Genomic DNA, 27,553 nt, shown 5'->3' with positions numbered 1-27,553 from the left:
TAGACGCATGCGATGTAGAAAGACTCTATGTGAGACAAAGATTTGTCTATTGAGATAGAAGAATTTCCTCCTTTTGATTAAAGCCTTTGAGCTCAATGGTCTCCTTTTCAGGTTGATATTCTGATGACACTTCTTCCTTCGCAAGATGTGAAGAATGGTCATAAAAGTTGTGACTCTGTGTTGTTTACACTTTGTTTTTGGTATTTTTGGTTGTGTTGACAGATGTTGGATGAATACTTTGTTTTTTTTGGAATTGATTTTCTGATTTTTCTTTGACAAGAAAACAAAGCAAGCACACAAACACAAAATTGTAGCCTCAAAGGCACAAATGAGTATGGGTCTAGATTAACCCAATCTTTGGACTTGTTTCTGACCCTTCCTTTAGATGTATTTTAAGGTGTAATTCCAAAGCCTGAAGTCGGCTCAATTTGCTCTAGGTCTGTAAAACGAACACACTTCAAACACTCTTTATCCCTATGGTCAAATGGCCAGTTGTGATAAATTTAGCCCACATCTTGATATTTCTTCGACTTTGGTACTACATACCTTATGAATCCCGCCGTGGCAGGTAAGGATGTGATATACTAAGTCTTGCACGAGCATAACAAATAGATGATCCCTATGATGGGGGAGTCACCACTTTTATCAAGTCACAAGTGACCTTTCAAAAAGCTATGTTTCTACTCAAGGAAATATGTATGGTGAGTATCTTGGGAGCAAAACCATCTATGCTCTTGCACTAAATTATACCTCAAATATCCTCAATCAATAGAACAGGTGGGCTACTACTTAAAGGTGTTTAGTCATGTTCGATGGCTTTGGACATAAGTTCATTCTGCAGTGACTCACTTAAGAGCCTTGTAACTGGTGGTGGGGCCCATTTGTCCTTTCGGCCAGTTACACTGTAGGAACAGCTATACCCAAGGCTACAGCTTTCGCTCTCACCTGATTTCTATAGCGGCTTGAAGGATTTACCGCTCGAGGTCGTTCCCAAGAGTATCGATCCCTTGGCAGGCCTCTCTTAAAAAGATAAAATTTTGAGTATTACTAACACTTTTCTCTTGCACCTAGGACCACGAAAGCCAAGGGAGAGGATAGTGTGTGTTAGAAGTAGGTCCACTCGACTGACTTTTGTGTACAAGCGTGCCAAACACGAAATTCACTTGTTCTTTTTAATCCAACATTTGCAAAGATGATCTAACTATTTGGAGATGTTGCTCCAACAGCCATGGTGTTCTTTTTAACTCCAAAGGCAATGTGTTTTGTAATCTAGAATTTGGAAATTCTGGTCAACTTAATGAAAAACACGTTTTTGCTTGAAGGAAAATTTGTTTTTGCCAAAAAATCAAGACAAGTGGATTGTTCTTTTTACTGCACCAAAAATTGAAGTGTGGCTTGTGATTTTTAGATTTGATGCAAGAAAATGGAATTGTTTGGTTTTAAGCACCAAATAAAGTGTGTTTCCTAACTTGCAAGAAAACAAATGTTTGAATTTTGTTGTTCTTTTTACCTTGCAATAAAGAAAGATGAATTTTGTTTTAAGCACCAAAAACAAATTTGAGGTTCATTTTATGCACTCCAAAATGAGATGTGAGGTTTATTTTAACTTATGCAATAAGGGAAAAATGAATTCTTTTTAACCAACTTTTTAAAGAAAGTAAAAAGAAAGATTTTTTTTTAAAGCATCTACTAACTCCTTTCCCTGCACACAAAAAGATTAGAACCTGCACCTGGTCAATAGTCAAAACGTTAGTGTGGGCTTACACAAGCCTAAATGCTGATTTTGGGTTACAAAGCGAATTGGACAACACTCTGTCACAATAGCGCTATTCTGCTTTTTTTTACAAAAGCGCTAATTTATACAAAAGCGCTAATCTGCGGTATCAGAAGCGCTATTATACACAGTAGCTCTGAAAGAAGAAATAAATCCGAGAAGACAAAAGCGCTGAATTGTGTCAATAGCGCTGAAACTGGGACAATAGCGCTGAAACTGGGACAATAGCGCTGAAATGTTGTCAATAGCGCTGGAACATTTTCAATAGCGCTATTTTAAGGTCAATAGCGCTAAAAGAAATTGTTGCAAAAGCGCTAAAACGCGTTCAAAAGCGCCGAAGCGCGACCTGTGTGGCAATTTCAACAAGAAAAATGTTAATTTCAAAAAAAATCGATCAGAAGGTTGCGTGTTCGATTCACGTCGGGTTCACCAAATGATGCCCTCCTAAATGGCACAATGTTAGTTTAAGATCGAAGAACACAAAACACACAAGATGTTAGAGTTAATCAATCTAAAAACCAAACACAATGAAGGCATTCCAAAGGAGACACTAAAAACATGTTAATGAATCTAACTAAAGAAGTAAAACAATGAGATATCTCCAACTATCTCTTAACATGATATTAGCTCTTTCTCCCTTGTTCCTCTCCTCTCCAAGTTCCAAAATAGTGTAGCTCTCAGCAGCTTTTTGCACTATGGATGCTTATGGAGGATTGAGATTGTAGAATAGCTCTAAACATGAAATGAAAAGCTATTTTAATGCTAAAATGATGTGTTTTAACCAAAAGACAATATTTAGTTATGCTATGCTAAATGCTCTCTAAAATGGCTATAGTCTAAATGCTTACAAGTTTTCAGGATCTGGATTATGAAGGAATGGGCTCTATTTATAGGAAAAATGGAGCAATGGATGACCAGGATTGAATGGTTTAATCAAGGGTCAAGCTTGAAAGTTGGGAATCCATGTGCACAATTGACACCAATGAAATGGTGACAAGTGTCAACACAGGATTGGGTTGAAAGAAGAGGTTGGAGGCATTAAAGGCCTGAGAAGACCTCATGGTTATCTAAAGGCTAAGGGTCAAGCCTAAATTAGGATTACCCACTGGATTAGGAGTTAATCCAAGGATAAACCTTTGTGCAAATGATTAAGAGATAATCATGGTCAAAGTATTAAATGCTTGATGAGACCTTTGTGGTTGGATAGAGGTTGAGTCAAACAAATGTTTTAACCATGTGGGAGGGTTGAATTAACCATTAATGGTTATTGAAGACTTTGGGGGATTAAGTGGTTGAAAGTTGGAAGCCTTTAATGGTTTTCAAAGACTTTGGGGTTTTTGGTGGTTGAAGGTTGAAAACCTTCAATGGTTATCCAAGACTTTGGGCCATTTGAGAAGTGACTCCATTTTGCTTAGGAATGTGACAATAATTAGGGGATGGATTAGGCTAATTAGGAAGGGGTTAGAAGAATCTAGAAGGGGATTAGATTTTGCAAGTGGATTTGGTGGGTGAGGGAAAATAGGATTTTATTTAAAATAAAAATTCATTTATTTCAAAATGTGTGCAAGTTGCATTTGTAGGAAAATGCAAGTGGGGGGGGTTTTAAAATGATTTAAATAAATGTTTTATTTAATTTATTTAAAAGATGAATAGGGGGATTTAATTAAATAAATAGATTTTATTTATTTAATTGATTGTGAATTTGATTTAATGAATTAATTAAAATAAATTGAATAATTTATTTAATTAATAGAAGAATGTTTGGGGATGAATTAATTAAATATTAATTTAATTAATTGATGGCTAGTGGATTTTTAATCAAATAAATACGAAATATTCATTTAATTAAAATGGACAGATTTATGTGACTACAGGTGTAATTGTATAAGTACACATTATTTAATTGCACTTAAATAATTAATTTTAATTACTCAGTTAGGATAGGATAAATGAGTACATATCATTTCCTTATTTTATTGGATATTGATTTTTTCCTCATCCTCTTGGATTTGGAAAGTTAATTAAACTAATCCTTTATTTTTCGGTTTCATAAATTTTCCTTGAATCTTCACCAGATTTGGAATATTAAAGCTATATAATGCATCTATTTTCTTTGATCAAATAATCCATTTCATATTTTATCTATTGTTAATTTTAGATAATATTTGCATTCTACACTATTTGTATGTGTGTATGTTTGTATGTAGGTTTTCTAATCTTCTATATTCACCTAGATCTAGGTTTGTGTTTATATCTTCATTAAATCTTATGTATTATCATAATCCTTCATAATTCTAAGAAAAATATGGTTACAAATTTAAATAACTCATCAAAAGCCACTCTCTTTCCACATCATTTCACTCCATCTCTATACATGTTTACCACATGCTTGTCACTTTCCCATTTCATCTGCAAAGTTGCATACAAAGAAGAACAAACAAAGAAAATTATTCTTCTATACTAATACATAAGTATTTAAATTTGTTTGAAATGTATTGATCCACAATCCTTGATCTTGAATGCCTTTAGAGAACCCCTTGATCGTGTTTTACCTTTGTGGTCATTTCCCTTCTTTTGTTTTTTGCATGTGGTCACTTTTTTGCCTTTTGGAAATTTTCCTTCTATTATTTTCATCTTTTTCGTTGTTGTCACCATTTTTCATTGTCTTCCACCATCGCCATTTGTTGTCTTTCTTGGTCACTTTCCATCTTGTCATTGTGTTTCATCATCATTTTTTATGTGCTTTATTTTGTGTTTGATCCATATTCCACTATAAAAATTTGGAGAATGGTGATTCATTATTTAATCATCATTACATGCTACTATTAGGACCTAATCCAACCCAAATTGTGAGAAGTGGTCCATTATATATTATGGAATTTCTCACTTTGTCCCTTTTGATCGCATGTGCATCCTTGACCATATTTTATGAGAAACACTTTCCTATGATCCAATTGCACCTATCTTAGACCTCATCTTTCCTATCATTTCATCCCATAATTATAGTCTTGTTCACATTTTACCATGCCACCTACACTTGATCTCCATTTACTATAGTTCCACATTCATTTGTGTCATTATCACTTCATCCTTTAATTACTTAGTGGTTCATCTTTGGACCACTCTTTGGGGTCATGGCAATAAAAATACCCGCATGCTTCATCATGGACTAATCTATCTCTCTAGTGATCTTTCATCATCTCCTCTATTGATCCTAATCATTTATGTATCCATTTATCTATTCCATGAAAACATTGAACCTCATCGCCATAATCATCCGATCCTTGTTGATACTTTTTCCTAGCAATATTTATCATTTGACCATTATCTTCTAACCACTCTTAGGGGCATGACAAATAACTTCCCTTATGATCTCTTTTTATTTTGACCTAGACTTGCACATAAAAATAATAATTTTTTTCTCTTAAAACTACCACCAACATCCATATCTAACAAAATCTAAACAACAAAATAAATGGCATAAACCAAATAATAAAGACAAAAAAACAATCACACCATCTTGCACCTTATGTTGATTTTCTCTTTCTCTTTTCATAACCAACAAGATGAGGCACATGTTTTTCATAGTTCACCATTTCTCACCCCTTTCTGGTCAAGCAACCGAGTTTCAAATCACAATGATTCTAGGCCTATCTAATTAATAATTGATGAAATTAAAATCTAGTTTCCCTTTTAGTCATCTATCATTTTTAATTGGGAATTTTATCCTACCAAAACACTACATTGATCCAACTAACTATTGTTGGCATTGTGTTGTCATTGATGTCGACCAGTATTGCCACCGGTATGGGAGATGTATGTGTTGTACTGCCATTAATGCATATCGGATGTGATGTCTTTGATGTCACCTAGCTTAGCAAGTCATCGATAAAGGAGAGAATGTCACCTAGCATAATGGCCATTGGAGTCACTGGTACATAGGTTAGTGTTTGACTTGTGTTAAAGATATGGATAGGAGACCGATATGATATAACAACCTGGTATGATGTCTTCTACAAGAGTGCAAGGTTGCTAGTTGTTGATTGTGATGAAGAGGGGGAATGTTACTAAGAATCACATCAACACCGAAGGTGAAGCATGTGAAGGCCACCAGTATGAGTTGGATGTCACACAACTGGACTCCCACTGGATGAAGAAAAGATTGATAGAGAATGTGCAACTTTAGTAAGCAAGGATGGCATATGGGAAAGCTACCAGGTCATATGTCAAGTTGACAATGCATCTACTCCTTAGGGATGCCACATTAATACCAGCATGTGACATAGATCCACCGCCACCGATAAGTGTAACTTATCTCACCATACACATGGAATGCATCATATCCCTATGAGAGAAGGTAGTTAGAGGAAGCAAAGGCAGGAGAATGGATGCATAGACTGGATGACAAATGTGAATGATGAGGAAGCCTCTTGACCTTAAGATCAGAGATGTGTACTGGATCTGCAAAGGTAGACATGTTGAGTTGTCGATACAGAGAAGGAAGGATATGTTTTCCATCTTGGCAAACCGGTTAAGAGGAGGACCAGTCAAATGATGAAGAAGGCAAAGTTGGAACAGCTATAGATAGAGGACATTGTCGGATTGAAGATGGAGTTTGTTGAAGGTTGATGACATAGTGTCATCAAGGTGGTTACTGGTAAGTATGTCCACCGGTAAAGCTGACAAGGTGCAGAGGTGTTAGGCTCTCATCTGATGAAGATGTGCATGAGGTGTTTTGGCAAGTGTGATGACCGGTGAAGGTGTTCCATCGGAAAAGAAGAAAGGTGCAAGGTTGATGACAAACCGGTTAGGGTATATAACCGACAAGGTTTGTGAACCGATAGATGAACCCAGTTATGTGGTTGGTCGGTGATCATGTCCGAACTAACATAGAGGTCTAGCTGAGATGGATACCGATAGTAATGCCACGTGGAGTTGAAGTGGCAAACATGCATGCACAGGTCGGCATGGTGTGTCAGTGAAGTTTTTGTCGGCGAGGTAGATGGTGGCAGGTCGACATTTATGTCGACTGTGTGATTCATGGGATGTGTAGCAAAGATTTGCGGCTCAAAGAATGAAGATCTATGTGACGCTACGATCAAGGAAGGATATCCAGTTGCAAATCTAACCTGGAGAAGGCAACCAAGGGATCATTCAATATGATTGACGGAAGTAGGTCGAGGAACAGAGCCGTGTTTGCTAAACTTAGCAAACGTGTATTGGAAGCTGCAAGATGGTGGAGTTTGATTGATTTGTTGCAAGTGGTTGATCTCTGGAAGGAGATCTGATTGGATTTGGTTTGCCTCGAGGTCGATGAAGAAACCCTAACTGCCTGAAGTTTGAATTGGTTTTGGTAGGAAGACTTGTTTATAAATATGCAAGTCAAAATCAATGAAAATGTATTGTTGGATGATGTTGCCAGTAGATGTGATGCCAGTTGAAAGATAAGTGTGCTAACAAAGAGATGATCTAACTGTGAATATGAAGCAACTAAGCATTTGAAAGTAAACCGGTGGAAGGGTTTAGCAGAGATTTAACTGGTAAGGCCAGAGCAATTGGTAAAGTGCAAAAGTGCATCAGTGAAGTCAACCGGTAGTGGTAGAACCAGCAGGAAGGCAACTAAGAGTGAAGTGGTGGAGAGTGAGTGTCAGAAGAGAGCCAGTAAACCAGAAGTAAAGTAGAAGGAGAAGAGACAGAGAGAACAAGGAACTGGTAACTAGTTGTAGAGGCAAACAATCGGTAGAGTCTAAACGGGTAAGGCAACAAAAGTAAAAGAAGGGGAGCAGAGAGAGAGTAACAGAGGAGATCCAGCATGACAGAGTTTTAGTAGCAGAATATCAAATCAGAGAGAGCAGAGAACCAGTAAGGCAGAGGACAAGTCATATCGGCAAGGTGAAGCATATTCAGTGGTTGCAAGACTCACTTGTAATCGGACTACTACTATTGTATTTGATATTCATTGTAGATCATTGAGTTGGAGCTCAGTAAAGGGTTTGGTGCCCTAAACATTGTAATCAAATTTTCCTTGTGAGGCTGGATTGGAGTAGTAGACTCTAGTAGCATTTCTCACCGAGGTTTTTCCCATCTTGGGTTTTCCTCGTATATACAGGTGTTATGTGTGGTGCTTTTGTGTGGTTGCATTGTGTAATCTCTCTTTATCCTACCGGTAGGTTAACTTAGCTTTAGATTGTTAACCGGTAATCATTCTTCGTGTTAAAAGGGTAAAAAGTGGAAACCATTGATTCACCCCCCTCTCTTAGTGGCATCTTGTGTCCAACAACTATTCAAATGGAGTGTCTCCCTCCAAAAATAGAGCAACCAACTGACCAATCAATGAAATCTATGGATCAAATACTATTTGTATCCATGGGATGATCCTACCAAAATGCCACATCAACCAAACCAAAACCTAGCAATTATTTAACACATTTTTCTTGTTTTCTTGTCCTAAATTCATCTTTATTTTTTGTGCTATCTAGAGCTTCCTAGTCACTTGTGTTGCCAAAGTATCCATTTAAAAAAAAAAGTATTAGCAAGTCAATGTCATGTTTTTCCTTAGTTTCTTTGGGGGCTAGATCTCCATGGATCTCTCCAACCAAATTCATCTTTATTTTTTGTGCTATCTAGAGCTTCCTAGTCACTTGTGTTGCCAAAGTATCCATTTAAAAAAAAAAGTATTAGCAAGTCAATGTCATGTTTTTCCTTAGTTTCTTTGGGGGCTAGATCTCCATGGATCTCTCCAACCAAAAGTAGAGGGTTAGAAGAGTTCAAACAATCTACATGGTCATCACTACGTTACATTTGTATATAGAAAATTAAATTTATTGTACTTTACATGTGTCATTGTAGTCTTCTAGCCTACTCATCTTTTCTTAGCTATTTCTATTCATGTAGCCTAGTTTTCTTTTGTTTAGCATACAACTACTTTTTCCTTGGGCTCTTTGTAAGAACATGCATATAAAATTTGTACAAGAATAATAAAGATCAAACAAAGATCACTCCTATTTAATGTCCATGTATCATTTAAATTGAATGATTATTATTGTATTCTTTCCTTTAGTTGAAGTTCCCTTGTCTAGTTGTAATCCTACTAAAGTGGGGGAAAATGAGACAATAGTATAATTTGTATCCCTTATCACACATTTGTCACCCCCTTTTGATTTTGTGAGTTATAATTTTTTTTTGCTAGCCTATGTTGTTCCCTAACCATGTCATTTTCCCTTTTCTATGTTATCTCAATCCTTGTTTATGTTTCCTAAGTGGTGATTTGCAATTAATTGTTAGCTCCACCCTATTTACTAACCTTCCATTTAATGTTTCCTCTCTTGGTAACCTCTTTACCACTTGGTTACCCCTTAATTTATCATCCAAGTTTGTAGAATGAACTTTTATAGAGCATTAGACATCAAAGGAGGTCCCACTCACCATCCAAATTAGGACCTTGTCTTCATGTTGGTTGTCTAGATTCAAAATTGATTGTCGCTTCTCTAATTTTGGCTTTAAAACAACTTAAAAGTCAACCACATCATTTATAGAGGTTCCTAATGCCTTCCTAGTCCTATCCATGTTTAGAAATAATTAATTTCTTAGTTATAAATGTGCCATTTTGTCAATTTGATTACAAATATAACATTTTAGGTGTGTAGTCTATTTGTAAAGTTAATTTGCATAGTCTAAGCATAAAAACACTACATGCAATCAATTCATCTCTCGCTAGCATTCATCAATGGGATCTTACATTGGCCTATTAAAGGTTTGTTGTTAACTACTCTTTACCCTTACAATTTCACATACTTTTTTAACTTAATTTGATGTAATTATCTTTGATACTAGTATAGTGCCCAAATGTCTGCATGACCAGCTAGTGTCCCATGAAAGACTATTGTCAAACCTCTAATAAATAGCCAATAGCATATATAATAAGCACATTATACAAATGCAAATATGATGTATTGGTGGGCACCATCTATCAAACATTGGTGGGCTAGTATGGGCACCATCTATCAAACATTGGTGGGCTAGTATAATATCTAAATTCATTGGTGGGCTAGCATAATATCTAAATTCAAAATATTAAATTTTGAATGTGTTTGAATCCATTACATCTTTGCATAATTCGTAAATTGATTGATTCCTTCACATGACTTTGAGAGATGTCCTTATATATAATAATATGATCATTATAAAGAAAGCTATTTAATTTATAAGCTAAAGAAGTATCAACTAATTTCAAAAGAGGTTGACTTTAAAAAACAAAGCAACAATCTAATCATGGCTATAAAATGTGTAGTGAAAACCAAAATAGACGAATCAAAAGTGATGTAATGTTATATAAAAAAAAAAAAAAGAAGAAAGAAAGAAAAAAAAGAAGAAGAGGAGTACAGAATATGGAGTATGGAATAGGCACCATTTTATTTTTAACCTCCCTTTTAAATAGAATTTAGTTATAAAGTGAGATAATGAAAGCCAATAAATTCAGTGCCCTGGCAATCAGTTTTAATCCAGTACTTTATGAGATCAAGCTCCAAGAAAGTAAAAAGAAAAAGAAAATAAGTAGAGAAATTAAATCTGTGTAGAGGGGTCAATATCATCAACTAAATCCTGCCTGAGTAGAGTTCATATGCAATGAAAGTATACTTGCATTGCACCTCAAGTCAATCCCAAAACAGAAGCATTTTAACAGCACCATTCACCAAGCTTGTGCATCAGATGATAACCCACAACTCACTTTGTAGCATACAAACAGTACCAGTATACGGTAACTACTTGTCCAACTCAAGGAACCTGAGTTAATAGAATTCAAAATTACTAATTTTGGGCTACTAGCTAAGGGACTGTGGGTAATAGTTAGAGGGAGAGTTTTATTATATTAACAGGATGCCAATAACAATGCAAATGAATGGTTGTTATTTGGCTTCAGAACCAAATAACTGTGAGTTTGACAGCAAAGATCAGAGGAAGCCTCCAATAAGTAACTCAATCTGAATGTAAAGTGAATATAAGCACCACGATGATTATAACTCAGAGCCAGATTTGAATTTGAGAACACCTGTGAATTCTACCAAGTTTTCAATGTGTAGCCAAATGAAGCAACCCTTAATTCTCATTCTTGTCCATCACCAACACTGGTCAGTCTCCCAATTGCTCCTCCAGGAAGAGGAAAAGTAACAAGGATTGCCGTTAGAGTGATCAAAGGACACAATTCCAGGAAATTTGTCATGCGTCATCCTCCTTTGCGGTGAATGCAGCTTTAACTGTTCATCGTAGCGCTCCCTGGCCACCGGATCAGACAAGACAACATAGGCATCACGAATCTTGAGAAATTCCTGGGTGTGATCGTTCGATTCGCTCTTCATGGCAATATCCGGGTGCCATATCTTTGCTGATTTTCTATATGCCTCTTTGATATTCTTCTGAGTGGCATCCTGGGGAAGCCCTAAAAAGTCGTATAGGGTACAATTCTGCAAAAACCGCTTGTCCTTAGCCCGTTCACAAGTGGCAGCCTGCGCCATCCATCTGCCGCAACTTTTTATAGCCCTGAAATTTAACCCTAACCGCAGAGCAGAGCTACACTTGAAAATTTCCCCCGTCCTTACCCTAATATGGGGTTGCAGGGCAAATAACCCGCAGGGTTCACTTCTAGCGGAGGAAAACACCGAATAAGCAGCCATTTCTTTAGCCAGCAGACTCAAATTCCTCAACGGCTTAAAACCCTAAAACGCCTCCAAACACTAGAAATGCGAAACGTTTCAACGCAAACGATTATTTGCAAAAAAAAACAGCCATTTCTTTCTAATTAACGAGCTAAAAATTCTCAAAATCCTCACCAAAAAGCCCTGAAGTCTGCGTCGCGGCAATTATATGCAACCATTACTTTTAAGTTTTTAACCAACAAAATAAAACCTTTCACAATCCTCTAAACCCTAAATCACTTAAGGGCTTTAATGCGCTTCGGCAGCCATCCCAGACTAGCAAACTAAAATCTTTCAAAACCCTCTAAACCCAAAATCTTATAAAGCAATTCAGCAACCATCCCAGACTGAAACTTCTCAGCATTTTCAGAACCCTTAAAACACAATGATTTGAAAATTTTGCAAATGCGCAAAATAAACCCCGAGCTAAGCAGAAGCTCTGCGCGTCACGTTTCTCATTTCAATACGGCCATTTAAATCCTATAGGATAAACTGGTAAACAACCGTAATAACAACGACAATCATAACGATGAACATATCTTTGAAAAAAAATTGAATTGGGTGGCTGTCATAGAACATTCCGCATCCGAAATGGGGCAATGCTTTGCAGGTAGACGTGGACCCCTGAACAAAAGAGTAGAATCCAATTGCTTGCCTGAGATGAGCTTCTAGAACAACTGCTTTAGCGCATGACACACGCGCCACACCTAACAATAACCTAACACCAGCCATTTTTGCAGTCCAAGACACCTACGTCTGTATTCTCATGTGCCTGTCAACTCAAAACCCAAACTCTGAATAGGCCATTTTTTAGTTTAAACTCCATCAGATTTTATACTATAAATATTGTTTATAAAAATAAATAAATCAGATATCTATCCTCATCCAATAATTGTATCAGTAGGTAAATAGGTACATGGTCCTTAAGAGCTACACAAAACGAGTCCAAGGAGACTAAACAAATTTTCTATTAGATTTTTTTGTTCAATCATGATGCAAGGGAAATAAAATAAGTTTTTTTTTTTTTTTTTTAAAAGAGAGATTGTAAGAGTACTTTTTGTTTTATATGGGTAGATAGAGAAGGTAGTCTTTATCTTTCTTCCATTTGGTAGTTTGCAAACGAGTCATTTTGTGAGCTTGATAGCCATTTCGTATAAAGAAAAGTCTATGTAGTATAGTGAATCAATTAAAATAAATGACCTTATTTTTCTTAGTCAATTAATAGGTTTACTATATAATTTTTTCTCCATTGATCATATAGAACAAAAATGCTCTTGCAATCTTTAAAAAAAACTTATTTTTTCTCTTATACCGTAATTAAACAATAAGTGAGACTATGTATATGGGGTAATGTTTATAGTGAGTATGTAAGAGTATTTTTGTTTAATTGTGATTGAAAGAAAAAAAATAAGTTTTTTTTTCAAGATTGTAAGAATAGTTTTGTTCCATTGAATTGATAGAGAAAGAATTTGAGGAGTAGAGTGAATCTATTAATTGGCGATGAGAAGAGAAGGGAGGTCATTTATTTTAGTTGAGTGAATATGCAACATGCATGTTAAAAATTTATTAGTAGAACATAAATAAGTGAGATTGTGTATATGGAGTAATAAGTGAGATGGTGGGTATGTTATCTTGAAGGTCACCATCCTTGACATATAATTTATATTGATTTTTTGTTAAGGTGGTGGTTAGCAACAACAATGTCAAACAAGCAAATTGAATAACTACAATTTGCTTTCATTAGTTGCAAAATGGTTATCTGTTGATAGTTTGTGTTGTTTGTGAATTCTCACAAGAGTGTTTATTATGCTTTTTGGAGTCAAGTCAAAGATACCTACATCCTAACAAACTTTTCATTTTTTTATTTTTTATGCCTATATGAAAAATGAGATTTTTGTAAGAGTACTTTTGTTCTATACGATTAGATAGAGAATGATCTTTGGAGTATAGTGAATCTACTAATTGGCTATGAGAAGAGAAGGGAGGTCATTTATTTTAGTTGACTGAATATGTAATAAGCATACTATAAATTTATTAGTGGAACATAAATAAATGAACTTCCCTTCTCTTCTCATAGTCAATTAATAAGTTCACTATACTCACATTCTTCTCTATCTAACCATATAGAACAAAAGTACTCTTACAATATTTAAACAAAAAAAAAATAGTTTTTAACCTTACAACATAATTAAACAATAAGTGAGATTGTGTATATGGAGTACATGTTTATAGTGGGTATGTTATCTTGAAGGTCATTATTCTTGACATATAGTTTGTATTGACTTTTGTTAAGGTGGTGGTTAGCCACAACAACACCAAATAAGTAAATTGAATTACAATTTGTTTGTATTAGTTGCAAAATGGTTAGTTGGTGATTGTGTCGTTTGTGAATTTTCACAATGGTGTTAATTATGCTTTTTAGAGTCAAGTCAAAGCTAACTACATTGTAACAATTTTTTTAATTTTTAATTTAAAATGCAACGTGAAGTTTCATCCTTTAGGATTTGAGGAGGTTAAAAGTAAATAATCAAACTAAAATATGCTAGAGTGAGTCTATTATTGCAAGGCCCACTCCATGTGGAAGTGTAGGCTACTAAAAAATGAAAAATAAAAAAGCAATCTATTCCTTCTTGTAGGGGATGTGGGTAATGCACAAAGTGGGGTTTTGAGGTACATTTGGAATGCCAAGCCTTCGTAAGAAGCCATGTGAGTGGTAAATACAAGTTATTTTGTCACTTAATGTTAAATCATTTGTTCTAAGACTAAAAAGTAAAATATTAAGATTGTCTTCTCAACAACATCATTGGTCATATGCAACATACTATATAGTAGAATGCAAGAGGAACTAAATTTCTCACCTCAGAGAAATGTAAATATATGCAGTTTCTCACATCCCCTCAACTATGTGAAAGAATCCATTGCAAAAACAAATAGAGTTGTACATTAGCATGTAAAGTGTTTGATAGAATGTTAAAAAATGATGAGTGTAATCCAATGAAATACTTTCTTAATCAAGTGGATAATATTTTAATCATCTCAAACAATTATACACTCCATCAAATGTTTTGCATGCTAATAAATACCACAATGCATTGTTCATGGTCGTCATGTAACATAACTTGCATCATTATTGCACAACGATGAAAAAATAGACAAAAAGGTTTGATTGTGTAAAGTTGAGAAAAGAGTGCATTCGTTCATGTTTTTATCTCTATTGTGATAGCCATGTTTTTATCTCAGTTATATATAAGTGGTGCAATTTAATTATGACAAGTTGTGTGCATTTTGAGTGAGGTAAGTGTTGGTTAAGGTTGACATGGTGGAATGATTAATTTTCTTATTTTGGTAAATGGTTGCATCATTTGGTGTTTGTCATTGTAAATAATTCTTATTCAAATAAACAACTTTATGTCTTGTGATATGTAGAATGAACTTAAGAAACAAATTTTGTATCATCTGTAAGGGAACAAGTGAGACTAAGAAAATAAGCCCTAATCCCACTCTCATGTACACGTTGTGGAATACGAAAGAGCCTAGGGAGGTAATGCACTTTGGCTACTTCTTGTGAGGAAGAGAGAGCCAAGGATTACCTCTTAGGGTTTCTATTCCTTTGCTGCAAATAAGAGGAAGAAGTGATGCAAAGTGCATATTTGAATGATTTAACCTAGAAAGCAAGTGTACACAAGTAACCCTAATCTGAGAATACAGAACTGAGAACAACTGATATGTTGTTGGAAGGTACAGATTAGGAGACAAATTTAAAGGTGCACCTGTGCCATAAATTTGAGCCAAAATGTTCAAGACCAGAGTGCTGTGCCCCTATCCTGATTCTGTAGACTGGAAATTGTACCTGACAGGCTGGAATCTGAGGGTTCTGAACTATTGTCTTGTGAAATTATGTTGAAAATAGGGAGGACCAAGGCGCCACACCCCTGTCCTAGGAAGGACCAGGGCACCACGCCCCTGTCCCGGGGGTTTTTGCTGAGATCTGAGCCCTAGAACTGTCTTTGTGCGCTCTATCGGTCCTAAAATTCGCAGCGACGCTCAGATCTCAAATCTGCACCTGTAGCTAAAAATAGGGTTTTGGGTGGCTATAAGAGGTTTTGCCCTAGTCAAACCCTTGTTTCGGTGATTTCCACCTCAACCAATAGCCGATCTGTATAGTAAAATAGTGTGTGCAAGAATCTTGTGTGTGTGCAAGATCCTAGGATGAATGTAAACAATCTAGAGCAACCCTAAAGAGTAAACCCTAATTGCTTGTAATTGACAAAGTAAATGCTCCAAATCAATGATGCTAAGTGATCTAAAGCATAAATGCAAATCAAATTGATGTAATGAAGCTCATACAAAGACATAGAAACAACATGAAACCATACCCAACCCCAAGGGAGAGGTACAAGCCAATCTTCAGTCGATGATCTCCTATTGCTTTCCTGTATCTTCAAAAGCCCCCAATTGATGAAACAATCCTTGATGAATACTTGATAGGTGTTGTTGAATGTTGTTTAAGAATCCAAATATCTATTCTTTCACTACATAGAAGGCTCCTTGTAATTGCTCCAAAAGCTTTTTCCTAGATTCGATTCCTTGGCTCTTCAAATGAAGAAAGAGAGCTCTTATGTATGAAACCCTAAATCTTAATTTCACCTTTAGGCCAACCTAGGATTTTAATTTCCCACCAATCTTTTGGGGTTAAGAATTATAATATCATAGAATTGTGCTCCCAAAAATTTGGGAAAATGTCGGGGATTGTGTTGCACTTTCACACGGTTTGACCAACTTTTCACCAAATTTTTAGGGTCGTTAGATATGATGATATTAGAGTGAATCCCAAAGTTATAGCTGATTCTGAGATATTTTGATATATGGAATCGGGCCTTAAAGATAAAAAATGGACATAATTAGGGTTTATGATTTAATGATTAATTGAAGGATTAAAATGAAAAGGGGCACAATTAGGGAAAAGGGTCCAACTTTATAATGTGTGAAGTGATGAAATATGGATTTAGATTTAATTAAATACTTAAAAGAGATTAGAAATTTGAGATGCAAAACACACTAAGGCAGGTGCTAAACCAAGCATGGAATTGTACCACCCTAGCAAGGGTGTACAATTTACGATGCTACATTTACCCCACTTTAGTGGTCATATGACAATACGTGCATATGCAAGCTGAAGTACAAAAAAATAAACATCATTTTGAAAAAGGATATATCCATAAGTTGTCGGACGAAGCCCCTAGCGGTATCTGTAGTACACAATTAGGAACCGCACCCTACAAAATCACATGTTAGATCAAAAATCACCTAATTCTTACTAAGAAAAGTGATGAAATTCACTGGTAGTTATATGCCCCCTGTTTCAGCTTGCTTATTAGTGAGGTGAAACAGGGTATCATGTTTACCACAACGAATTGTGAGGAAGACCTTGAGGAAAACATATTCTCAACAAGGCTTGATTGTACTTCCAAGCGCTTTATGGAACGAATGTGGAGCAAGAGAGTGAATTTGCGATCCCGATGTCGTTGACAGTACAAAAATCGGAGCTCCCTAGCTCAAGTTATGATAGATTAAGTGAAAAGGGCAAAATTAGGGTTTTTAATCATAAAATGAAAAAGTGCATACCTCATAAATCTGAAAGTGATACTTTCATTTGCTACTTTTTTTATTTTTAGCACTATTCACTGTAGAGAAGTCCACACATTATTTATCATGCCTCGACATCGACCTGAGCGACCCACGTAGATGGAGATCCTGCGCCAGGTCATGTTGACTGGGAGACCGCTCTACGAGGTGATGTGACCGACCATTGACTCGTCATTGAGTTTCCCTACTTGCATTGTTTTCTGCATCGATGATCATGCAAATCCCCCCTGTCCAAGCACCATGGTCCCCTAGGGCGCCTTGGTCCTCCCTTAGTGCCCTAGTCCCATAGGGGTGCACTAGTCCTCCCATGATGCTCTAGTCCCACCTGGGTGCCCTGGTCCTCCCAGGGTGCTCTAGTCTCACCTGGGAACCCTGGTCCTCCCAGGGCACCCCAGTCCACTTAGGGTGCCTTGGTCCCTGCTTGGAGCGACTGAGGGTTGCACGAGATCAAGTGTCAAATGCGTAGAATAGATGCAATGATGTTTTTTATTAGATGATGATGATTGATGAGCGATTACTGATGATTTGATGGTTTTGTTTTGCAGATTCTTCCCTACATCCGTGAGCACACTGTCGGCCACACCTTCCAGAGCTTCTGGAGTCAGATTCTAAGGCTTTCACCAGAGGATAGGGATTTGCTGCACTCAATAGGTTTATGGTACGTGATGACCATGCCCGCCATCAAGTTCCATCTTGTGATGCTGATGGCACTGATGGAGAGATGGGACATGGATACCTCCACCTTTCTTCTACTTGTGGGGGAGATGACAGTCACACTCAAGGATGTATACCACATACTTTGTCTTCCCATCAGAGGAGAGATAGTGAGATACCGAGCAGACCACACCGCTATCGATTACAGGAGAGAGCAGGTCTACTGCATTGGGAGAGAGATACCCGGTGAGACGAGGGGTCCCATCATGATCAGTTGGCTCTTGCAACCCACCGGTGAGGTTCTACTAGTGAGACGGTTGATGATTGCTACAATTGCATTAGCCATGTGCCCTAATGGGTGTGACACTCACATGCATGGGGGTCTCGCTTATGCAGTTAGAGCTATGGAGAGACATCGGAGGGTATTATCCTGGGGATGGAGCATGTTATCCCACCTCTTTCACGACCTAGGAGAGTACATGTTTGGATAGGAGTGCAGCCTGATGACCTGCACACTATTACTAATCTGGATATTCGAGTACATTACATGTACTAGACCCGCTCGAGTACCCATTGATTTGGTTCCAGAGCAGCCTAGGGTGTTTGCATATCCTCTCACCTATGAGTGGCGGTTTGGAGATTTTCTACATTGGAGAGTGACATTTGACATATTGACAGCAGAGGTTATTAGATGGAGACCCTACCTCAGGATGTACATGTGGGCAGGTATACATAGGCAGTTGCTTTTCATGCAGAGGAACCGTCTACTAGAGGGACGGTACAACCACATTGTAGGCCCATTCTACCTCGATCGAGTCCGGCAACAATTTGGGTTTGAGTAGTGTGTCCCTACAGATGTGCCTATCTATATCCAACACTCGCATGTGACTCCTAGGTCGGGAGCCATTCCGAGGCCTACTAGCGACGAGATTGATATCACAGATTCAGATGGGCCGGATCGGGATATCACGACTGACTATAGAGATGATGTGGGTGCACATGGATGGTACATCACATAGTGGGGTAGGACATACCTTGGATTCATCTTTCGAGAAGACTTCCCTAGAGGGAACCCTAGACTATGGAGACATGTGGATAACGAGGAGGATCTTGATACATCTGAGGACCTTGGTGAGGAGGACACAGATGGTTAGGATGATGATGCGGGAGAGCAGGAGATTGGTGGTGATGGAGATGATCCTGATGCAGGAGAGGGAGATCAGGATGGTGGTGATGAGGAGGATGGACAGGAGGATGAGGACGAGGACGAGGAGGACGAGGAGGATGAGGAGGGTAAGGAGGACGAGGAGGATGAGTCAGATTCAGTTCCTCATCACTCTGAGGATGACACCATGGCCCTATATCCATCGAGCATTCCATTGCGAGTGGAGAAGGACCCTATAAGGATTCTTGATCCTAGTCCACATCGTCTCGTGCCCATTGTGCAAAGACATTATGAGCACGAAGAGCCTAGCAGGTCCCGATCACAGGAGGTCCCTTTCCACGACCCTTATTGGTGAGAGGGAGATCTAGGTAAAGTGTTTTTATGAACATTTAATTTATGCATCTTAATTATTAGATTTGATGATATAGAATGTTACTAATGACAAACCTCTTTATATCTCTAGAGTTGACATCCAAGAGTGGCACTCCCTTATCCAGAATGCATTGATAGGTCTCATCACGACTGCACATATTCCTAGCTCCTCGCAAATAGTGCATAGACCACAGGGGAGTGTCGAGTGACATGGGGACCTATTCACCCCCATTCGGGGAGAGAGAGAGAGAGAGAGAGAGAGAGAGAGAGTACTTTGTTAGAGAGGCTACAACAAATAGAGTAAGATCTAGCAGTGGCTCAGGCAGAGTCAACCACATATCGCGAGATCATGATGGAGAGGGATCGTAGGAGCTCCTTGCAGAGTCACTCGTGCTCCACATCACGATACACACCTATGGGTCCACCCCCACATCCAGATCGGGAGGGGAAATCTAGTCACCATCCTCTAGTTGCTAGTCCTAGGGATGGGAGATGATCGTATTGTGATACTTTTTTATGTACAGGGATACACATTTTATAATATTTGTGCTTATATTTTATCTCAAACATGTTATTTTAATTCTTGAAACAATGTATGCATTGCCTTGATTAAAAGTAACATATTTGGTAATGAACATGTATGTCTAATTTAATTTCCATGTGATTGATTTCTCAATGCTTCATGATTAAATTGATTCATGTGTGATTTAATTAAATGCTACCTTGATGATGTAGAAGAAAAATGTGTTAAGCTGAAGAATTATATGACTAATGTGATTTAATTAAACCCAATTAAACACATGATATAACCCTACTCAACACATATGAAATCGTATAACATGCTAGCACAAAAAAAAATGTAAATCTATTACAATTTACATAAATGAATCCAAGACAAACTATCAAGTGAAGAAACATGTTTGTCAAGAATGAAGTAGTGTAGACTAAACAATACAATATCATTTAATACCACACTTTAATGAAGATATGCTAACATATTATCCAATTTGAAGAAAGAAAAGGTGCAAGGAGAGAGAATAAACTATAAAGAGAGAGAAAAAGATAGAGAGAAGAAGACTAGGCATAGTATCTATGAAGATGCATAGCATTTATGGGTTCCTTGAGAGGCGTACCTTCCACATCTGCTATCTTGTAAGAAACCAATCCATAGACTTCGATGACAATGTATGGTCCAAGCCAATTGGGACTGAATTTTCCTTTGTCCTTAGGTAAGGCATTCACGTTGCACTGATTTTCATAGAGTACTAAATCACTTATTGAGAAGGAACGTTGAATGACCTTATCATTGTAGCTTCGTTGTAAAGTTTTATGATATGCTTGAATATGCTCAAGAGAATTTATACGTCGTTCATCAAGCATCTCAAGTTGTTGGAGCCTCAGTTCTCTATAAGAATCATCATCCACTATACCTTTAAGAGAAACCCTTAAAGATGGAATTTCTAACTCCAAAGGCATAATAGCATCAACACCATAAACAAGATTATAAGGAGTACAACCCGTAGCAACACACATGCTCGTCCAGTAAACCCAAAGAGCGTAGATCAACTAAGTATTCCAATCCTTACCATGCTTGTTCATGGTCTTATGAAGGATTTGTTTGATTATTCTATTTGAAGACTCGACTTGACCATTTGATTGAGGATAGTATGGTGTAGAAAATTTATGTTCAATATGATATTTCTTGAGAAACCTCTTCACATATTTGTTTCTAAATGATGTTCCATTATCCGAAAGCAAAGTGGAAGGTATGGCGAATTGGGAAATAATGTTATCTAAGATGAATTGACAGATTAATTTGGCAATAGTGGACTGAAGAGGAACTGCTTCTACCCACTTTGCAAAGTAATCAGTGGCGGTTAGGATGAAAGTATGTCCTTAAGATGAGGGAGGAGATATTTTACCAATGAGATCCAAACCCCATGTAGAAAAGGTCCAAGATGGTACTTGAGATCAAAGTTCTTCCGCGAGAGCATGGATCAGATTGCTATGTTGCTGACATTGATGACATTTATTAACAAATGCAAAGGAATTCTTTTCCATGGTTTGCTAATAATATCCCATTCGGAGCAATCTCTAAACTAAAGATCTACCCCCAAAATTCCCCCCATAAGCACCTGAATGTGCTTCCTCAAGAGTAATAGGGATTTCAGCTTTGTTAAGACATCAAAGGAGAAGACTATTATAACTCCTCCTATAAAGAATATTAGAAAGGATAATGTATCTAGTGGCCAACTTGCGAATCCTAGCCCTAGTATTCTTGTTCGTAGAATCGGGAAAGGTACCATCACTCAAATATCTCACGATATGCGAGTACCACTCGTCAGAATCTATAATGCAACAATATGCCACATCACTAGGATTATCAGCAATAGCCAAGGTAGTGAGGTTGTGAATAGTGAATTTGAGATCTACCAAGGGATCCTCTAGAGATACAAGAGAGGCCACACATGCCATCGCATCATCATGCCAATTATCTTTCGAGGAACAAGCTCCATGGTATAAGAATCAAACTTTTTCAACAAGGATATAGCTAAATATCTATATTGTGATAGTTTATCTTGTTTAGCTTGATAAATTCTTGTCACTTGCCTTATGATTAGTTGAGAATCTCCATACATATATAGGTGTTTCACATTTAATGCTAGGGCTTCTTTAAGTCTAGTTATAAGAGCCTCGTATTCAGCAATGTTATTGGTACACAAGAAATTGAGACGATATGATGAAGGGATAGGTTTATTTTTAGGATAAATTAAGACAACCTCTACCCCCAATCCTGTATGACACCTACAACCATTGAAATATAACTCCCAAGTCTCATCAACCTTAGTAGAGAGAATGCATTCATTGGTAAAAGACTTTGGGTTAGGTAGGGAGAAGGGTGAAGGAGCCTCAACTATGTGGTTGGTCAACGCTTGACCCTTTATTGCCTTCTGTGAGACAAAATTAAGGTCAAACTCGGTCGACATCATAACCCACTTGGCTAAGCGTCCTAAAAGATCAGTTTTGGAGAAAAGATGTTTTAGTGGGTCAAATTTAATGATAACATGGATTTCAGCATTCAAAAGATAATGCCTTAATTTCTGGGTTGCAAAGACCAAAGCTAGGCATTGTCTTTCTATCATAGAATATTGGACTTCGTAATCGAGCAGAGTGTGACTTATATAATAAACTGGACATTCTCTACCATCCTTATCACCTTGTGCTAATAAGGCCGCAAGAGCATGAAGGGAAGCAGTTGTGTATAAAAGAAAGGGTTTCGAAGGGTCAACAGGTTGGAGAATAGGAGGTTTGGCCAAATATGTTTGTAAGTCTTCATATGCTTGATGAAAATCCTCATTCCATTGAAAGGTGATATTCTTTTTAAGCAATTGAGTAAAAGGAAAGGTACGATCTGCAAGTTGAGAAACAAACCTATGAATAGCTTGAATTTTTCCTTGTAAACTTTTTAGTTGGGAAATATTTTTAGGAGGCGGCATGTTGACAATGGCATCTATTTTCTTCATATCCATCTCAATTCCACAATAGCATCTATTTTCTTTGTATCCACACTGAAAACACACTTTCAGGGATTCAAGCGCATGTTGTACTTGCAAATTCTTTCAAAGACTTGACAAAGGATCTTAACATGATCTATTCGAAGGATGGATTTAGCTAAGATATCATCAACGTAATCTTCTAAGATTTTATGCATGTAATCATGGAAGATAAGGGTCATAGCACGTTGATAGGTAGCACCTGCATTTTTCAATCCAATAGGCATCATAACCCAACAAAATGTGCCCCAAGGGGTGGTGAAAGCAGTTTTGAATTGATCTTGAGGATTAATAAAAATTTGATTATATCTTGAGAAACCATCCATGAAGGATAATAAAGCATGGCCTGCTACAGAATCTACTATCATATCGATATTTGGAAGAGGGAAATCATCTTTCAAAGAGGCTTTATTAAGATCTTGAAAATCAGTACACATCCTAATCTTGTTATCAGATTTAGCCATGGCCACAATGTTCGAAATCCATGGGGAATAATCAATAGGATGGATGAATCCGACATCCAATAACTTTTTAGTCTCAGCCTTAACAAGCAATGCTACCTTAGGATTCATCTTTTGAATATTTTGCTTCACAGGTTTAGCATCAGGAACTAAGACAATGTTATGAGTGACAATCTTAGGATCAAATATAGGCATATCAGAATATATTCAAGTAAAGATTTCAGGGAATTCATGTAACAATTCAGAATATTGCTTTTGTTCTTCTTCATCCAAGCATTTCCCTATCTTAATAAATTTATCTTCGATACAAGGATCCATCCAAATATCAATAGTGTCACTTATGAGGAGATTACTTTGTTGATGAACATCTTTTAACTGAGGAAATTCTTTAACTATCTCATTGTTATTTCTTTCTTTCCCAAAGTAAGCTTATATATTTAAACAATAGGGAAGACCGTGATTATGATGATAACAAGGAAGGTTGTCATAGACTCCTAGGAATTCAGCTAAGGAATCATCAGTGGGAAAAACATCCAAAGCAAAGACACTAGAAGGGTCACATTCAATATACTCTGGATATTTTAATGAAAGAGAAGTAGTAATGACATTAACACTAATAGATGGTCTCTTAGAAGCTTTAGTACGCTCAAAAGGTTCATAGCCAAGTCCAAATGTTGTGTCACGAAAGTTATTTTCCAAGGGAACCTTTATCCCTTGTTCTTGGGAACCACAACTATTACCATTATATCCACACCTAGCTAGGATGTGAAAACCAAGACCATAAAGGTTAGCCATTTCTAAAAGAGAAGGAGGATTCTCATAAAGTGAAGGATCAAAATCCTCTAGATCAGAAACCAAGGGAGACAAAGTCTGAGAAGCTTCCACAAAGTTATTACTCAATGGCCCAAATAAAGTAGATTTCTTTTTGGGATCTTCTTCTTCTTTCTTCTTTTCGACCTTGGGTTCTCTAGGGGGAGTTTTATATTCTCCTATGAAAGTATGATTAAATTCAAGGGATCCCCAATCATCTTCTGCAAGAATCTCTTCAGGAGAAAAGACATCTTTAGTGGTAGAACTAGGTTGAGAAGGATTTTATTTAGGAACCTTAGGTTCATTTGAGGAATGACTGGGAGATGAACCAAAGGTAGGAGATAGAGTGGAGGAAATAGACACACTAGTAGGAGTAGAAGTTTTGGAAGAATCATCTAAGATAGCTTGGGAAGAACCGGTTGAAGAGGATTTGGATGTTGATGTTTGGAGACAAGCTTGGAGATTGGTATCACCTAGCAAGGTATATGTCTTTTGTTATAAATGAATTTAACTTGCCTATGCAATGTAGAGGGGACAATTTGCATGCTATGAATCCAAGGTCTCCCTAATAACAAATTATATGTCAAATTTCCAGGCATGACATGAATAGGTGTGGGCAAAATAACAGGACCTACCTTAATAGGTAAGGTGATGATACCTAATGAAGATTTAGAAACATTATCAAAGCCTCAGATAGTGAGAGAATCAAGCTTAATGAGAGATATATTGACATTGATTTTATGCAACAAGTTAATGCTACAAATATTAAGGCCAAAACTATTGTCCACTAGTGTTCGTCTTATTGCACTATCATTTATGATAATCACAATCATTAAAGGATCATATTGATGTTGTACCTCACTAGTGGGTAACTCATCTTAGGTAAACACAATTTGAGCCTTAGGAGATGTGATAGAATCAATCAAGGAAGCCATATTATTGAATGTCGCTTTGGGTGGAACATTCAATTTTTTCAAGGCATCTTGTAACATTCCATGATGGGTTGAAGAAGTTTGAGTCAAGTCCCAAAGGGATATCTTGGCAGGAGTAACTTTGAGTTGTTCAATAAGATCATATTCCTTACCAAGAGTTTGTAGAATGTGAGGTGCTTGAGGAAGAATAGGTTGAGGATCAGGAGGAGAACTGGGAATAACCAGAGGAGGATTAGGTTGCTTATTGTTTCTTGTGTTATAAGTGTGGGCAACTGCATGATGACTCTCCTTTGTTAGTTGTTTAGCATAACTATAAGGACTCTTAGTGGGATTTCCTCCTTGCATAGTAATGACAGGTTCGTTAGGAGTACTAAAGGAATCATGACTATATCCATCTTGAATAGTGAAAAGAGGTTGATTGGGAAGTTTTGAGGTTGAGGAAGGATAAGCACCCTGGACTACAAAAAGAGGCTTTCTATGTTCATTCATATTTATCATGTTGATTAATCTTTTAGATTTACTATTCTTGTTTGAAGATTTAGGCAAAGACATAAAGTCATCAAGGGCATCATCCAACAAAGCATGGTCATATCGATTGAAAGGTTTATCTTTTGATTTTAAGGGAGACATATCCTCATAAAGGGAATTATTGTAGGCAACCATGTTCCTAGATCTAGTGGAGGAGTTGATAGGAATGTACCCATGAGAGGAATCATTCAGCTTATCTTTCACATCACCACGAAATGTCATAGTAACAAGGTTGATTAGTTTTTGGCAAAATGAGGGTTTAGAAGGCTTAGGGTTCAAAAACTCATCTAGAGATTCATCTAATTCATCCTTAATAAACTCATAATCAACATAATTGCATACATCATTAAAAGTATGATCATCTTGCAAATAAAAATATGACATTTTGAAATGGAAATTGAATGAGGTTTAAACACACAATGCAAGCAAATAAAGGGAAATCCTTTCTTTTTTTTAGAATTTTATGTTTTTGATTAAGGAAAATTGGGTTTTAAGGGAACCGAAACTTGCTTACATAATGAGGAGATAAGAAAAAGAAAAACTAGGAAGAACATAACAAAGAGAGAAAGGATACAAAAGAACAACAGAAAAAATAACAGCCAAGGAAAAGAATAGCACAAGGCCAACGAGAAACTGGCATCCTAAAAATAGATTACATATCAGATGAAAATCTTAATAGATTCTTCTACATCCTTAACCAACATCATCATCGCATTAGCTGCCTCTTTCAGTTCTTTTTTTTCCTGCATGTATTGAGTGTCTTTGGTCTTCAACTCTAGCTCACTAGTAGTTTGCCTGGTTCTGCGTCTGGAGGAGTGTAGAGCAAAACTAGAGGTCGGCTCGTCATCAATGATCACTATATCTTTATTCTGCTTGTTCTTCTCCAGGCAAGAAACCAAAGCATTCATGTTTTGAGATGACACCTTCAACACCGCCAGACTATGTTCCATGAATTTCTTCAAGGCCTTCTCAGTTTTTGTAATCCGGTTGTTTATCAGATCATTATCAACCTCTCCCTTTTCTTTGATAATTCTCACCACATCTTCAAGATGCTTCAAATCTCCCTTAATCATATCTTTTTTCGGCCAGTCCAGAATTTATTCTTCATCCTCTACATCACTAGTATCCTCCGCAACATCCTCTTTACCTTTAGTGTTGGTATCCTTAATCAAGTTCTCAATTTTATAATCCAGGTCTCTCTGTTTATTCTGAATACTGGAGATGTTATCAATCACCCATTTTTGAAAATTGAACATTTCTAGTAGCATTCATAATGGAATCCGCATTCTCCATAACTAGAGCAGAGCCCACAAACCTAGGGTTTCCCTCCTCCATGTTGTGTTGAAAATCATTCCTACTATCTGAGACATAAGAGTTATTCTTCGCTTATGGCTCTTCAACATCCTCTTTTATTTTCTCATCCCCTTCCTTGCCCTCAACCTCCTTCTCCTACTCATTCTCCGCCTCTTCTTCTACCTCCTTCCCCTGTTCCTACTTAGAACCAACATTATCTTCCGTGTCTTCTTTAGCTTTATCACTAACCCTCAATTTCTTATGTAGAGGAAGATTATAAGAATCTTCATCAGAATCAGAGCCATCATGACCCTCAGAAATGTGGGCATTCTCCACAAAGGGGTCATCCCTATTAACCCTAGCTTTACCTTTCAAATGCTTATAATTTAACAAAATAAGGCCTTGGTGAGCAATGGGGTAGGATTTAGGTTTCTTGGCATGATCGGTTAGGCTATCATTAAGGGAAGAATCGAAATAGAAGGGCAACAAAATCTTCGAGCCATGGCGAAAATGGTTAAGGATGACAAAGTGGTAATTGTAAACTTTCGAAAACCTTCCATCAACCATAAGGTATTCCATTAGAACTTTCAACATTTTTTGCTAGAAATATTTTACCTGATGAGGGAGGTAGTAGGACACATTGTCCTTCTTAGCGAGTCGAGCCCTTTCTTC

General features: G+C 37.1%; 1 protein-coding gene across 1 annotated transcript; it reads right to left on the bottom strand.

Annotated features, from left to right (window-relative positions):
- Positions 1-10,615: 10,615 nt before the first annotated feature.
- Positions 10,616-12,275, bottom strand: LOC131076120 (chaperone protein dnaJ 11, chloroplastic). The gene has a single exon (XM_058013173.2). The coding sequence runs from the start codon at positions 11,443-11,445 to the stop codon at positions 10,891-10,893; it is 555 nt and encodes a 184-aa protein (XP_057869156.2). The 5' UTR covers positions 11,446-12,275; the 3' UTR covers positions 10,616-10,890.
- Between the last annotated feature and the right edge of the window lie 15,278 nt (positions 12,276-27,553).

This window comes from Cryptomeria japonica, chromosome 10, assembly GCF_030272615.1.
Source record: "Cryptomeria japonica chromosome 10, Sugi_1.0, whole genome shotgun sequence".
Lineage (NCBI taxonomy): Eukaryota > Viridiplantae > Streptophyta > Pinopsida > Cupressales > Cupressaceae > Cryptomeria > Cryptomeria japonica.
The sequence above is the reverse complement of the archived record's forward strand: the minus strand, read 5'-3'. Positions and strand labels throughout refer to the sequence as shown.

Bases quoted from the DNA above. Each gene is read 5' to 3' on its own strand.
- LOC131076120 (XM_058013173.2), bottom strand. From the start codon at position 11,445: ATGGCTGCTTATTCGGTGTTTTCCTCCGCTAGAAGTGAACCCTGCGGG.